The sequence below is a fragment of the Anguilla anguilla genome, chromosome 2, assembly GCF_013347855.1.
Source record: "Anguilla anguilla isolate fAngAng1 chromosome 2, fAngAng1.pri, whole genome shotgun sequence".
NCBI lineage: Eukaryota > Metazoa > Chordata > Actinopteri > Anguilliformes > Anguillidae > Anguilla > Anguilla anguilla.
The window spans coordinates 21672938-21686035 of record NC_049202.1 but is presented as its reverse complement, the minus strand read 5'-3'; the positions used below and the strand labels follow the sequence as shown (position 1 = coordinate 21686035).

General features: G+C 39.2%; 1 protein-coding gene across 1 annotated transcript; it reads right to left on the bottom strand.

Annotated features, from left to right (window-relative positions):
- Window positions 1-7002: 7002 nt before the first annotated feature.
- On the bottom strand, window positions 7003-12892 carry LOC118217912 (zinc-binding protein A33-like). The gene is made up of 7 exons (XM_035400133.1): window positions 12811-12892; window positions 11759-12371; window positions 10736-10831; window positions 10340-10570; window positions 9229-9251; window positions 8760-8878; window positions 7003-7768 (listed from the first exon to the last, which is right to left on the bottom strand). The coding sequence occupies exons 2-7, from the start codon at window positions 12164-12166 to the stop codon at window positions 7215-7217; spliced, it is 1431 nt and encodes a 476-aa protein (XP_035256024.1). The 5' UTR covers window positions 12167-12371; window positions 12811-12892; the 3' UTR covers window positions 7003-7214.
- Between the last annotated feature and the right edge of the window lie 206 nt (window positions 12893-13098).

Below are 13098 nucleotides of genomic sequence, written 5' to 3'. Positions count from 1 at the left end.
AAGAAAGCCACTATGAGTATAAGAAGACAAATGCCAAACATTACACTTACCAAAATGAATTGTCTGGAACATCATTAAGAAGAAGGAGAGCACTAGTGAGCTCCGTAATTGTAACGGACATGGTAGGCTAAGGAAAACCTCTACAGTTGATGACTGAAGAATTCTCACTACAATGAAGAAAAAACCCCTGTCTGACTAATCAGAAACATGCTCAGTACGTGGTGATGCCTATGGGTCACAAACTTCAAGCAGTTATTATATGCAAAGGATTTCTGACAAAGTACAAAACAGGACTACTTTAATTCACTTAACATTAATATGACTCAAACATTATGGTGCCCTGAAACGGGGGAGACTGAATATGAATAAATAGTGCTGTAATTTCTACATGGTGAAAGCAAAGTGTATTAAATAAATAAATACCCTTAAATAAAAGCTGAGAATGCACTTTAACCACTTTTTGTTTGATTACAAATCTCAAAATGTGGGTTACAAGCAAATATAAAAAATGTTACGCCTTTGTCCCAAACATTATGGAGCTCACTATATGCATACTCTAATGTAAAAAAACTCTAATGTAAAACACAAAATCAAAAATTTCCATGTAGAAACAACCTGTCAATCATCAATATAGCCAGAACCCACATAAATGTGTGCAGATACATGCATACAAACAAAGGCACACACTTAAATACAGCAGCCCATAGGAGGCATGAAAGGGGAGTAGCAGGAAGACTCCATTAAGTATAATAGAATGTACTGTGGTGTCTAAGTGTGTGTGCGTGTGTGTGTGTATGTGTGTGTGTATTTACTGTGCATGCAAATCTGCATGTTCATGAGCATGCTTGTGTATGTGTGCACTTATGGCATAGTTTTCTGTGTGTGGTCACGTGCTTGTGCAAACTTACATGTGTGTCTCTGTATGTGTACCCATGTGAGTGTACATGTGTATCTGAGTGTACATGTCCGTGCTTATGCGTTACGTTTCTACATATATTTGTGTGTGTGTGTGTGTGTGTGTGTGTGTGTGTGTGTGCGCTCGTGAAGGAAGAGCAAAGAAAGAAAGAGGGAAAACGATCAGTATTGGAGCAGCATGTGTCTCTCCTCATCTTCTCTGTCACCATTTGAATCAAGAAACACGTCAGGCAAGAAATATCTGCTACCCACCCATGACCTTTGTCTGTAGTGACGAAAACTTCATGCAGTCATAAGCCAAATGAAGTTATATCATCAAGTGCATTCATAAAAGGGGCTATACAATGACTGAAACCATATTTATGCATGTAATATTATCTTTAAGAGGAAATTCATGAGTGTGGTGTTTTAAAAATGCAGATAAATTCAGACTGAAATAATTGCAGTTATTCAATTTAAAAAAAAAAAAAATACCACAGATATCTAAAGGTGATATTTTTGAAAATCTTTTTTTATGGTCACTAGAATGAATTACATGCTAAGCAAGTGAATTAACAACAAATGACTGTAGCTACAATTAAGAAGGAAGTGAGCATATGTGGTAGACTGGCGCCATCTGCTGGATAAAGTTCTGTGGTCATTTTTCGCTCTCCTCCAGGAAAGTGTAGCTGTTGTAGGTGGTACTGAAATCACAGGGCCCTGTGATTTACTTTTTGAGGGTAATTCAACAATGCACTGGTTTGCGTTATTTCATTTTCTATGGTTATGGACATAGTAGGTCTACAACCAAGCAATTTGTACATTTATTCCAAATAAAAAACAGCTGCATATCAATGGAGATGCATTTATTTAAAACTCCAGAGACTATCTGAACAGGCTGGAAAGCAGGTATTTTAGTGCTGGTGGCCTGTACACACTATAGGGACAGCAGGGTTGATTTTACCGAATAGCCTACTAAACTTTGCAGAGTCTGCACAAGCCAGTTCCACTGAAGACAGCACTAAATCTAGGCTGCATGCTATCAAACTGGAGTTTCTGTAAACACACTTACACCATCACAGAGCCAGTAATTACATAATTACAGCCCCAAAGTATATGCTGATATGTAGTATGGACAGGCCATGATGAGATAAGGACCAACCATAAATTAAAGCTGTAAGTTTGTTTCACTACCACTTATCAGTCTCACAATGTGCCAATAGATGGCGATATTTAACAGCTGTTTCAGAAAAGGCAGACGAGCAGTGTTGACTGGGGTTGGTTCCAGACAGCAAGTTCGGCAAGTTATCCAGATCTATTGAATCAAAATGTAAGAAAATCCTGAATTATACAAGGATCAGAGAAAGCCGGAGTCAGATGATATGGTAACGTATGCTCTGAAACTAACCTGCCACCTGACAGGTTAACTTGAGCTAAACCCAACCTACCCCATATCATTTGGTGAGACAAATTCAGGAGACCAGTCACTTTGCAGGTGACCTTGATAAACTGTACTAAATAAAAATAAAAATTCCATAATAAAATGGTGAAAAGACGAGAATTAATGCTGTCAATGAAAAAAAAAAAAATAATGTAGGAAATCCTTATGGGATGGCCATTAAATATCGAGTTATTGATATTCTACATGACTTTGACAATGTTTGGAAAATAAAATTGTGTAAACTTTACAAAATGTTTATTGAAACAGTTTCTGCCATTTAAAAAAAAAAATTGTACAGTGTGGCGTGTTCTTTCTTGGAAAAATTCAGTGGATATGGGATATGGGAATCATTGGCCAGGGTTTAAAAGGATTTGAAAGGATTAAACCACAATTATATATATATTAGCTCATTCAGAAGAATTGTATATCGTCATAGATGCTATAGCTTTTCAAGACAGTGTATCATTTAACAGATTACACACTCACGATTACAGTGTGCTACAAATCCAGTATCAGCCTGGGTCGCTCGGGTCATGGGAGTCTGTGCCAATCGCTACACTACTTCTGTGTGCTGAGAGCAACAAGCACCAATTAGGATGGGGGAGGACATACTGTGGGTGGGGTCTAATGGAAGCCACGGTTGTAGGCACTATGGCTGTGGGGCGGGGCTGAGACAGATTTAGCTGAGACAGAAAACTAAGCAATTTAAATGATTTCTTAAGGTTGTGTAAAAGCAAGTAAATATATGTAAGAAGTAATTTCTAATTTTTCCCTGACAGAAGGGAGGAGATACTGTGGGTGGGGCCTAATGGAAGCCACGGTTATAGGCACTATGGCTGTGGGGCGGGGCTGAGACACAGATTTAGCTGAGACTCCTTCACCAAAAAACTCTTCCCATATTTAAGTGCTAATTCATACACTGAGCAAATCCAAGAGCTTTTCAGATCTTCCCAGAGAGGGTGTCCATGTCTATTACAGTGATGTCATCCCAGTGTATATGTTTCTGACAGTGATGTCATCTAAGCAAAGCGATGTCTTTCTTTTGCTTGTAGTCATTATGTTGACAAAGGTGTATCTGATATACACTGTAAAAAAAAATTGTAGAGCTTTTTTTTTTTTTAGGAACTGATTACAGAAGCAGTTTTAAGTTTGCTAAACTGTTCAAGAAACTGTGGATTACAAATACAAAGATGGGATGAATTACGAATTCCAAGCTTTTATGTTGGCACAGTGACCAAAAATATGCTGCATTAACTCATATTGTGCTATTCAGCTGAGAGAATATTAGCAGTTTTGTTAAATACATTTTATTACTTGTGAAATACATTTCATTCCTTCATCCATTCATCCATTATCTATACCCACTTATTCTCGCAGGGGCTGCTGGAGCCTATCCCAGCATGCATTGGGCGAAATTCAGGATTACAGGTTGCTAATCCATTGCAAGGCACACACACCATTCTCTCACAAAATCATATCTATGGCCAATTTAGAGTCTCCAATTAGCCTACCTGCATGTTTTTGGACTGTGGAAAGAAACTGGAGTACCCAGAGGAAACCCACACAGACATGGGGAGAACATGCAAACTCCACAGAGAAAGGCCCAAGCCAAGATTCGAACTCAGGACCTTCTTGATGTGCTACCCACTGTACCACCATGCCGCTCATTTTATTACTTCATTCAAATACAAAACCAAGTTTATGAGACTAATATAAACCCAACTCGGAAAAAGTTGGGATGGTATGGAAAATGCAAATAAAAAAAGAAAGCAGTGATTTCTAAATTTACTTGGACTTATATTTTATTGCAGACAGTATGAACACAAGATATTTCATGTTTTGTCTGATCAACTTCACTTCATTTGTAAATACACATCCATTCCTGCCATTCAGGCCTGCAACACATTCCAAAAAAAGTTGGGACTGGGGCAAATTAGGGCTAGTAATGAGGTAAAATAATTAAATAATGATGTGATTTGAAACAGGTGATGTCAACAGGTGATTGTAATCATGATTTGGTACAAAAGCAGCATCCAGGAAAGGCCTAGTCCTTTAGGAGCAAAGATGGGCTGAGGATCGCCAGTTTTCCAACAAATGCGTGAGAAAATGATTGAAATCTTTATAAACAATGTTCCTCAAAGACAGATAGGAAGGGATTTGGATATTTCCCCCTCTATGGTGCATAACATAATTAAAAGATTCAAGGAATCTGGAGGAATTTCAGTGCGTAAAGGGCAAGGGTGCAAGCCTAAGCTGACTAACTGTGCTCTCCGATCCCTCAGACGGCACTGCATCAAGAACCGTCATTCATCTATAAGCGATATAACCACATGGGCTCAGGATTACTTTGGCAAACCTTTGTCAAGCACGACAATACGTAGTTACATCCAGAAATGCCAGTTAAATCTTTACTGTGCCAAAAGGAAGCCTTCTGTTAACCATGTCCAGAAGCACCGTCAAGTTTTCTGGGCTTGGAGGCATCTGGGATGGACCATCACACAGTGGACATGTCAATTGTGGTCAGACGAATCAGTATTTCAGGTCTTTTTTGGAAGAAATGGACACCATGTGCTCCGGACCAAAGAAGAAAAGGACCATACAGACCGTTACCAGCAACAAGTCCAAAAGCCAGGGTCTGTCTTGGTATGGGGTTGTGTCAGTGCCCTTGGCAAAGGTAACTTCCACTTCTGTGATGGCAGCATTAATGCCAAAAAGTACATAGAGATTTTGGAGCAACATATGCTGCCTTCAAGATGACATCTTTTCCAGGGATGCCCATGCATATCTCAACAAGACAATGCAAAACCACATTCTGCACACATTACAAAGGCATGGCTGCGGAAGAAGAGGGTGCGGGTGCTGGACTGGCCTGCCTGCAGTCCCAACCTGTCCCAAATAGAGAATGCGTGGCGCATTTTGATGTGCAAAATGCGACAACGAAGACCCCGTACTGTTGCACACCTTAAGACTTGTTTGCAGGAAGAATGGGACCTGAAACGCTTAATTGCTTGGTGTCTTCAGCCCCTAAACGTCTTTTAAGTGTTGTGAAAAGGAATGGCAACATTACAAAGTGGTAAATGCTTTACTGTCCCAACTTTTTCAAAAATATGTTGCAAGAATCAAAATTGAAATAAATGTTTATTTTGAAAAAAAAAAAAACTAAATTCATGAGGTAAAATATCAAATAATGTGCTGTTGTATTGTTTTCAATGTAAGACAGGTCAAAGATAATTTACAAATCACTGTTTTCAGTTTTAATTTAACATCCGTCCCAGCTTTTTCTGATTTGGGTTTGTAATTTTACACAGAGCCAATGTAAAAAAAAAAAAAAGGCATTAAAACATTCCTTAGTGGAAAAAAATTAAAGCAATTTGGCCCTTTGTCAGTACAAGAACATACAGGGACAAAATAAGTGAAACATTAATTGATTATTAATCATATTATTATCAAATATTCTGGAGTGGAGTGAGCATAGAACCACAATGAGGGACATTGGAAACATGAGGTTTTAGAGGGTTAATTACCAAGGTTGTGTTGTATTTTTACTAATATTGATATGTATAACTACATTCATTTTATTCATGTTTCAGTGAACCACAACAGTAGAATAATGGACAAATCTGAAAATACCAGAAGAAATATGGGGTTGTGTTTGAATATATATTTTTTATTGTAATTGCCTTTCAGAAAAAGTCATTCATGTAAAACCCAATTAAATTGTGTAAATCAGTTATTCAATTATGGTTGATTATTCTAATAACTGTCTTATAATAACTGTCATTCAAGGAAAGGGAATGAGAGACCAATGGCAGGTTTACAGGTGAGGCTACTGAAGCCTCAGATGTAAATCCTACAGCATGGAGCTGACAGGGTGAATTTATTCACAGCATCTGCAAAGTAAAATCTGAAAAGTGTACAGGAGACTGATGCAATCAATCTGACTAGAGCTCACGATAAGCATACATTTCACATCTGTATACTGCCTTATCCACCCAGAAATGAAATCAATCAGATATAAAAGAATTTGATTTAGCCAGGAGAGTGCATCTGCATTTATTTTAAAAATTTGTTTTTAAATTTTATTTTACATGTGTTTTTTTATGATACCAGGACTGATTGTACACCAACTTGTTTTTTTTCAAATGCAATGGAAAAATGAATAAAATCTGATAAAGCAGATGTGCTGTTTTTATGTATATACATTATATGAAATGTTTAGTCCTATGATCTAGATAAAAACAAAACCCAAAACATACTAAATCAATTCATTAGTATTATTATTATTAAATAATAATAATAATAATTAAATCATTTCTTCTATAGTATACTTTAGGTATGATGGAATTTGATCCTTTGTAAAGTCAAATTCTTAGTTCAAAAGTTTAGGTCAATACAATTTATATTAATAAACAAAAATTGTCTCCAGTACAGCATGAAAGAACAAGGTAAAAGCAACGCAGGTCAGTTACAATACAGTGTGGTTCAAGCACCAGCTTTGTACCCCTTTTCCAGGACAAAATCTAGCAATGAGGCTGCAGGTGATCAAACGGTAACTGTTACCTCTGTATGCATGTCTGCTCTCTTCTGACTGACTATTAAAACATCCCCCTTTGCACTTCCTCTGGTCTGTCCCAAATCAGTATTCATGCATACTGAGGCAGATTACATTAACCAAATGATCACTTGTATTTGAGTGTATATCTGCCTCCCATTTGGTTTTGGTAGGCCATCAACCAGCTCCCTGTGATCAGTTCACATGTTCAGCACATCTGCCAGATCAAGTCAAGTAACCTGACATGATCAGGCAGAATAGAAACAACCAAAATCCGTTACAAGTACAACATCTCTACTTTGTTCATAAAAAAAAAAAAAAACAAGTTCACTGGGACAATATCGCTTTTACCGAAACTTTCACTGGGCATATGTGGAGGGGTTCTTCATTCTTATCTCCTTTCAAACAGGGAGAGAAGTATGGGAACACTCTCTCAGTAAATGGGTCTGTAAAAGTGTAAATGAGTGACATGTCACTGGAGTCGAAGAAGGACACCTCCCCCCTGTCATAGTTCAGCTGCACTCTGATGCTCTGGGGCTTCCTCTTCAGTGTGAGGACAGTAACTCCACCTGCATAGTACTCATTACCATTCCTCAGCTGTAAGATCCAGAATCCTCTCTTTGGGCTGGCTGTTATTTCTCCCTTCCTACTGATGGACTCTTTCACCACTCCTATAGTCCAGGCAGATTTATTCCCCACCTTCACCTCCCAGCTGTGTGTCCCTGAGATAAACCCCTCAGATCCCAGCACACTCACACAGTTGCTAAGCCTCTCTGGGTTGTCAGGATATTTCTGGTCTGTACCTATGTGTCTCACAGTGGTCAGATCATCAGAGAGAGAGACATAGGTCCGTACAGTATTGGGGTCCAGCACCACAGGAGCTGAAAGATCAAGAAGATATTTAAAAGGCTGTAAGAAGAGGCACATTTAAAATACTCTATTCAGATTGGGTCACATACATGAGACAGTGTATATCATTGTTATGGATTTGAATACACGGTAGTCATAGTGATTTATGCTGTACATACTAAACCTGTTTGCATCATGAAAATGAATAAATGAACACATATAGCAAATTCAATGCACACAACTGATAGTTTCTCATATGAATTAGGCCTTATAGGGAGGGGCTTGAAGGGAGAGCTGAGGGGAGGGGAGGGGTCGGAGGGGATGGAATGTTTTTTAAATATGTTTTTATCTTTTCTCCAAACTACAGTTTTAATTAGGTGTTAAACAGTGCACTAATTCACTAATTTTAACTAATGCTTTCTTGTTTTCTGATATTAAATTGAGAGCAGTACAGCCCCAGGATTTTCCTTAACTTGAAGGTGTAGGGGAATCAAGATGTTCCCAAAAACAGGTAAAATGACCGTTAGCCCAGGAAGAAGCAGATCAAAAGTTTGTAGTAAAAACAGGAAGATTTATTACGCAGCCGGCTACGGGAACAACTCAGCAAGGAAGTTCAAAATAGTATTGGTGGGTGATCAGATTTATACAGTTTCCAGTAGACTGGTATTTGCATATTGTGGAATTATATTGTTAAAAGGGAGCACTGCCTCTGATTGGTGATAGAGGCTGTGCTTCCTTCCGATTGGACCATTCAAATTCAAATCCACCCTACCTATTCAAACAGGTACCATTCACATTGAAATTGAATACAACAGGGGGGGCTCACCCCCTTCCCCCCCGGGACCCAGCGGAAACTTCCCAAACGCAGAATACACAAAACTGTCTGTTTCCCAACAAAGGGAACTGACACTGGGTGACTCTGTATTGTTTATCTTTCATGCCATACAGCTTGGTTTTTGAGTCTGATGTTTTCATTAAATGTTCACAAATAATGTGATTTCAACTTTTGCCCCAGATACTCACTGTACTGCACCATCTCCAGCATCTTCTCCCAGACTCTGAACTTCAGGTTGCCCAGGTGTTTGGCCACATCTATCAGTGCCCCTGAGAGCAGCTCTGGATCCTGCAGTGTGCACTGGGCTCTGTAATGACAAGCAGGATTCATTCAAGATTTAAATGGTAAATGGACTGCATTTATATAGCGCTTTTATCCAAAGCGCTTTACAATTGATGCCTCTCATTCACCCATTCACACACACACTCACACGCCAATGGTGAAAGGCTGCCATGAAAGGTACCAATCAGCTCATTGGGAGCAATTAGGGGTTAGGTGTCTTGCTCAGGGACATGTCGACACACCCAGGGCAGGGGATCAAACTGGCAACCCTCCGACTGCCAGACAACCGCTCTTACCTCCTGAGTTATGTCGCCCCAGATTTAGGGTTTGAAGAGACTTAAACAGACACTAGAAAATAGGTCAGAGTCTACATACCTTTCCTTGATGTTCTTGTAGCTCTGAAAAACACATAACAGCACAATTGTAATAAGATGTATACATGTATAAACGTACTCAGTAGAGAACATCATGAGAGACAAGTTATAATAAGTGAAAAACAAGAGTGTGGTAAACACGCCTGCCACAGGCCACCAAAGTGGCTTTCCTTGGGGCCCTCCAGCACAGAGACACAGGGAGATGATGTTCCAACAGTCCAGATTTATTTTCACGAGGGTTTGGCAAGATGGTAACAGCCAAAGTGAGCAGATGTAACCCAGTCATGACCGAAGCTCCCTGGTGTGTGTGGGGATGGCAGATTTAACCTGTGCGCACTACGCACAGGTGCAGCCACTCCTGTTCCTGGGTCCAATTAGCCTGGCCAATTATCTAATTCTTAACCAATTATCCAATTGGCCAGGTCTAATTAGCTTGACCCAGGGCAGGTGTGGCTGCTTAAACCAGCCATCCCCACACCACAAAGAGCAATGCAAATAAAAGTGATGTAATTTTAACAGTAAGCACATATGAATGAAGGTACTGTAATGTACAGGTAACTGTCAAAATAAAGGAAACGCTTGAATAAATGAAGGATGCAAAGAATATTGAAAGCAGGAGCTTCCACACAGGTGTGACTCCTGAGATAATTAAGCAATGAACACCCCAGCATTCTCACTGTTGTGTATAAATATGCTGGGCAGGTTTTGTTGACCATTAATTTTGCTACCATGCGGCTGGAAGATTGCTCATCAACGCTGAATCAAATGACTGCAAATCTAGAGAGTGAACAGGCAGTTTCATCCGTCTTGCAGCAGGAATGCAGGAAAATGAGGCCTTCTGTAAATTATACAGGACATGTCCTACTCTGCAGTCGTGATGTTTTCTATTGACTTTCTGGTGACATCAGTTTTTCACAAAATTCAAAAATATTTAAACAAAATATGTGATGACATTTTAAAATGAGCTGATGAATCTCTATGAACACCTGCACCCTGAGTTTGACACTGTCACAGTAGGCTACTGCTGCATTGGTGCAGAATAAGGGAACACAGCCAAATATTGTGAAAAACCACAAACCAGCATACTGAATTACAGAAAATCAAGCTCTTACCTGTAAAATGGAAGTATCTTCAGTGTCCATTGCCTTCTCTATAGCTGTGATTTTGTCTGTAAGGGTGGAGATGTGTCCTGTGATGTTTTCTATCTTCTCCTTCATTATCCGACTCTTCTGCTCCTCTTCCTCCCTCAGAGCAGCTAGTCTGGCCTCCTCTTCCTCTCGCAGGAACTGGTGGAGCTTCTCAAACTCTGCCTTTATCTGCCTCTCTGTGTGCTGGGCCTGACTCTGCAATTCAAACACACTATTTTAGACCTGAATAGTGTAACTATTTTTCATTATTTAAGCGTGGCAGCCAGTGTGTTCGTTATGCCTGTCAAAAAGAATATAGACCAAAAACAATTATTTTCTATTTTTGTGTACCTAAAGAGTATTCGTAATTGCTTTCCTTACCTTGATGTGTTCAGCTGTTTTCTTACATTCTTGTTCAACCTCAGTAAACCTCTTCAGTTTTTCTTTAATAAGATTAAGTGCAGGGTTGAGTTCCTCCTGGAGTTAAATGAATCAGTTATCACTTACAGAAAGACACAAATGGCACAGTGATACCCCTGCTGCAATACAAGTGAAAGTCAGTACAGCTTATTAAGAACACTGGAAAAGTAGTCAGGAAAATAGCCCTGCAACAAATTAAGTAAAGATTAGTGAAACATACTTATAACACAGCATAAAATGTTATGTGATGCATTTTCAAAACAATTAAACCAGTCAAATTCTACAGCATGTAGGATTAAAAAATAACTTTTGCTGGGTTGTAATTTCATATTTTATAGTAGACAGTAAGAAATGTTAAAGCACTTATAAAATTGATTTTACTTGTTTGTACAAGAATTTTTTGTGCAAATGTATAGCTCTTGTCTCCACCAGTCATTGTGGATTTCTGTACTTCCTGGTTGTTGCTCAGTTCTCTCCCCAGGCAAATAACGGAGTATTTCACAGCAGTTTTATTAGGTTGTGACCTTTATTATATTAAAGGTCACGTGTGATATCTCTATTTGTCCTGTCAGTACTTTTAATTTGACACATCATTGCTACATATTTCTAAAATGGCTCTGTGTATTTCAGTGTTCATGTTTGGAGTCATATTCTCTGTAAAAGGCCCCCAAGCACAACTGTCAATCAAGATTAACCATGCTTGCATTTTATTCATAAAGCCTTACACTGAAAGTCTAATATACATGATGTTTTAATGGTTGTAAACTCTTTCAGATACAGTACTGCCTCTTCCTGCTTTTACCTGATTAGCAGGTTTGTTCCTGTTGCTGTCTTTGTGAGTAGAAGTGGAGGCCAGACTGACTGTATTTATAAGACCTCATACCACAGCCATCCGTCAGAATGGAATGTTTTTCACAGATACATTTTACACATATTTATTTGTGTCTTGAAAATATTAAACACATTATATTGGAAATGGAATACCTTCAGCTCCAGTACGGCCTCTTCCACTGGACAGACTGGGTGGTTTCTGTGTTTTTTTGAAGTCTGACAGACGACACAGAGAGGCTCTTTGTCATGTTCACAGAAGAATAGAAGTTTCTCCCCATGAAGACTACAGCGAGCATCACTCTTGTCGGTAGTTTCTCTCTCAGTCTTCTGCTTTAAGTAGGACTCCACAATGCTTCTTAAGGCCAGGTTTACAGGAGGATCATCCATAGAGGCCTTTCTCCTGCAGATGGGACACTCCCGAGAGCTCTTCTCTTCCCAGTACTGCTTCAGACACACTCTACAGAGGCTGTGGCTGCATTTCAGGACAACAGGCTCTTTAAAAATATCACAACATACAGAGCAACAGAGCTCGTCCTCAGGAATCAAAGCTTTAGCCTCCATTTTACAGACTCTGTCTCTCACTCTGATATGTTCAATTTCACTTTTGCTGAAACTACAACAGAACACACCCCATGTAGTTCAAAACTGGAACAAACTGGCTGAACAGGCTTGTTGTCTTCAGTCTTCATGCCCATATACTGAGATGATAATGTGCCTGAACTGACTGCTCTTGAGGGATTTACAAGGTGCAGACAGTAGTGTCCCCCTGGATTAAATAAAAATGCCCAGTCAAATTATATTTATATAGCACATTCACTCGGGAACATTTAATTTGCTTGTTTCAAGACATTTGAAAGGGGGAGTAGGCTAGTTAGATTCTTATGAACATGAAGCTAATGAGCTTAAAACTGGGAAAATACATTGTCAGCTTCACTTAACAAACATCTTAAAGTTATGACAGAAGCCTTAGAAAGCAAATAACATCACAGGGGAACCACTGAAAAATGTACAACGTTGGTAAACTGAATGGCTAGCTGCCATTAACCCGTAGGCCTATGTGTTTGTGACCGGAGGTAAAATAGCCCCCTTCACACGAGTGGGGAAAGTTTATCTACTTTTACAACAATCAAAAAGAACAGAATACTGGAAAATCACACCGTTTAAATCACACTGTAATTATCTTGAACACATATACGTGTACTCACTAACTGGAATGAGCAGGGAATCAAAGAGATGGACAAAAGCTAGCTAGGCCATTTTTTCTCTCACTTCTACTGGCCTGAAAAGGCGAGAGCTGGCCAGCATGTCTCCTTTTCTTACAAGGAGAAAATGCCTCATCGCCCTCTAGTGGTGAAATATGGAATAACCTTTCTTTTTGAACAGCATTAATTCAACGCAGTATGGGCTGGGAAAAATGGTTCTTAAACAGAAAAAGACACATTTGATATTATAAATGTGACCACTCATTTGTGTGATTCACAATGGTCAGCTGC

Bases quoted from the DNA above. Each gene is read 5' to 3' on its own strand.
- LOC118217912 (XM_035400133.1), bottom strand. From the start codon at position 12,166: ATGGAGGCTAAAGCTTTGATTCCTGAGGACGAGCTCTGTTGCTCTGTA. The intron at 10,571-10,735 runs GTAAGGAAAGCA...TTTGAATTGCAG, and splicing joins AAACAGCTGAACACATCAAG to AGTCAGGCCCAGCACACAGA. The intron at 9,252-10,339 runs GTAAGAGCTTGA...TGTGTTTTTCAG, and splicing joins AAGATACTTCCATTTTACAG to AGCTACAAGAACATCAAGGA.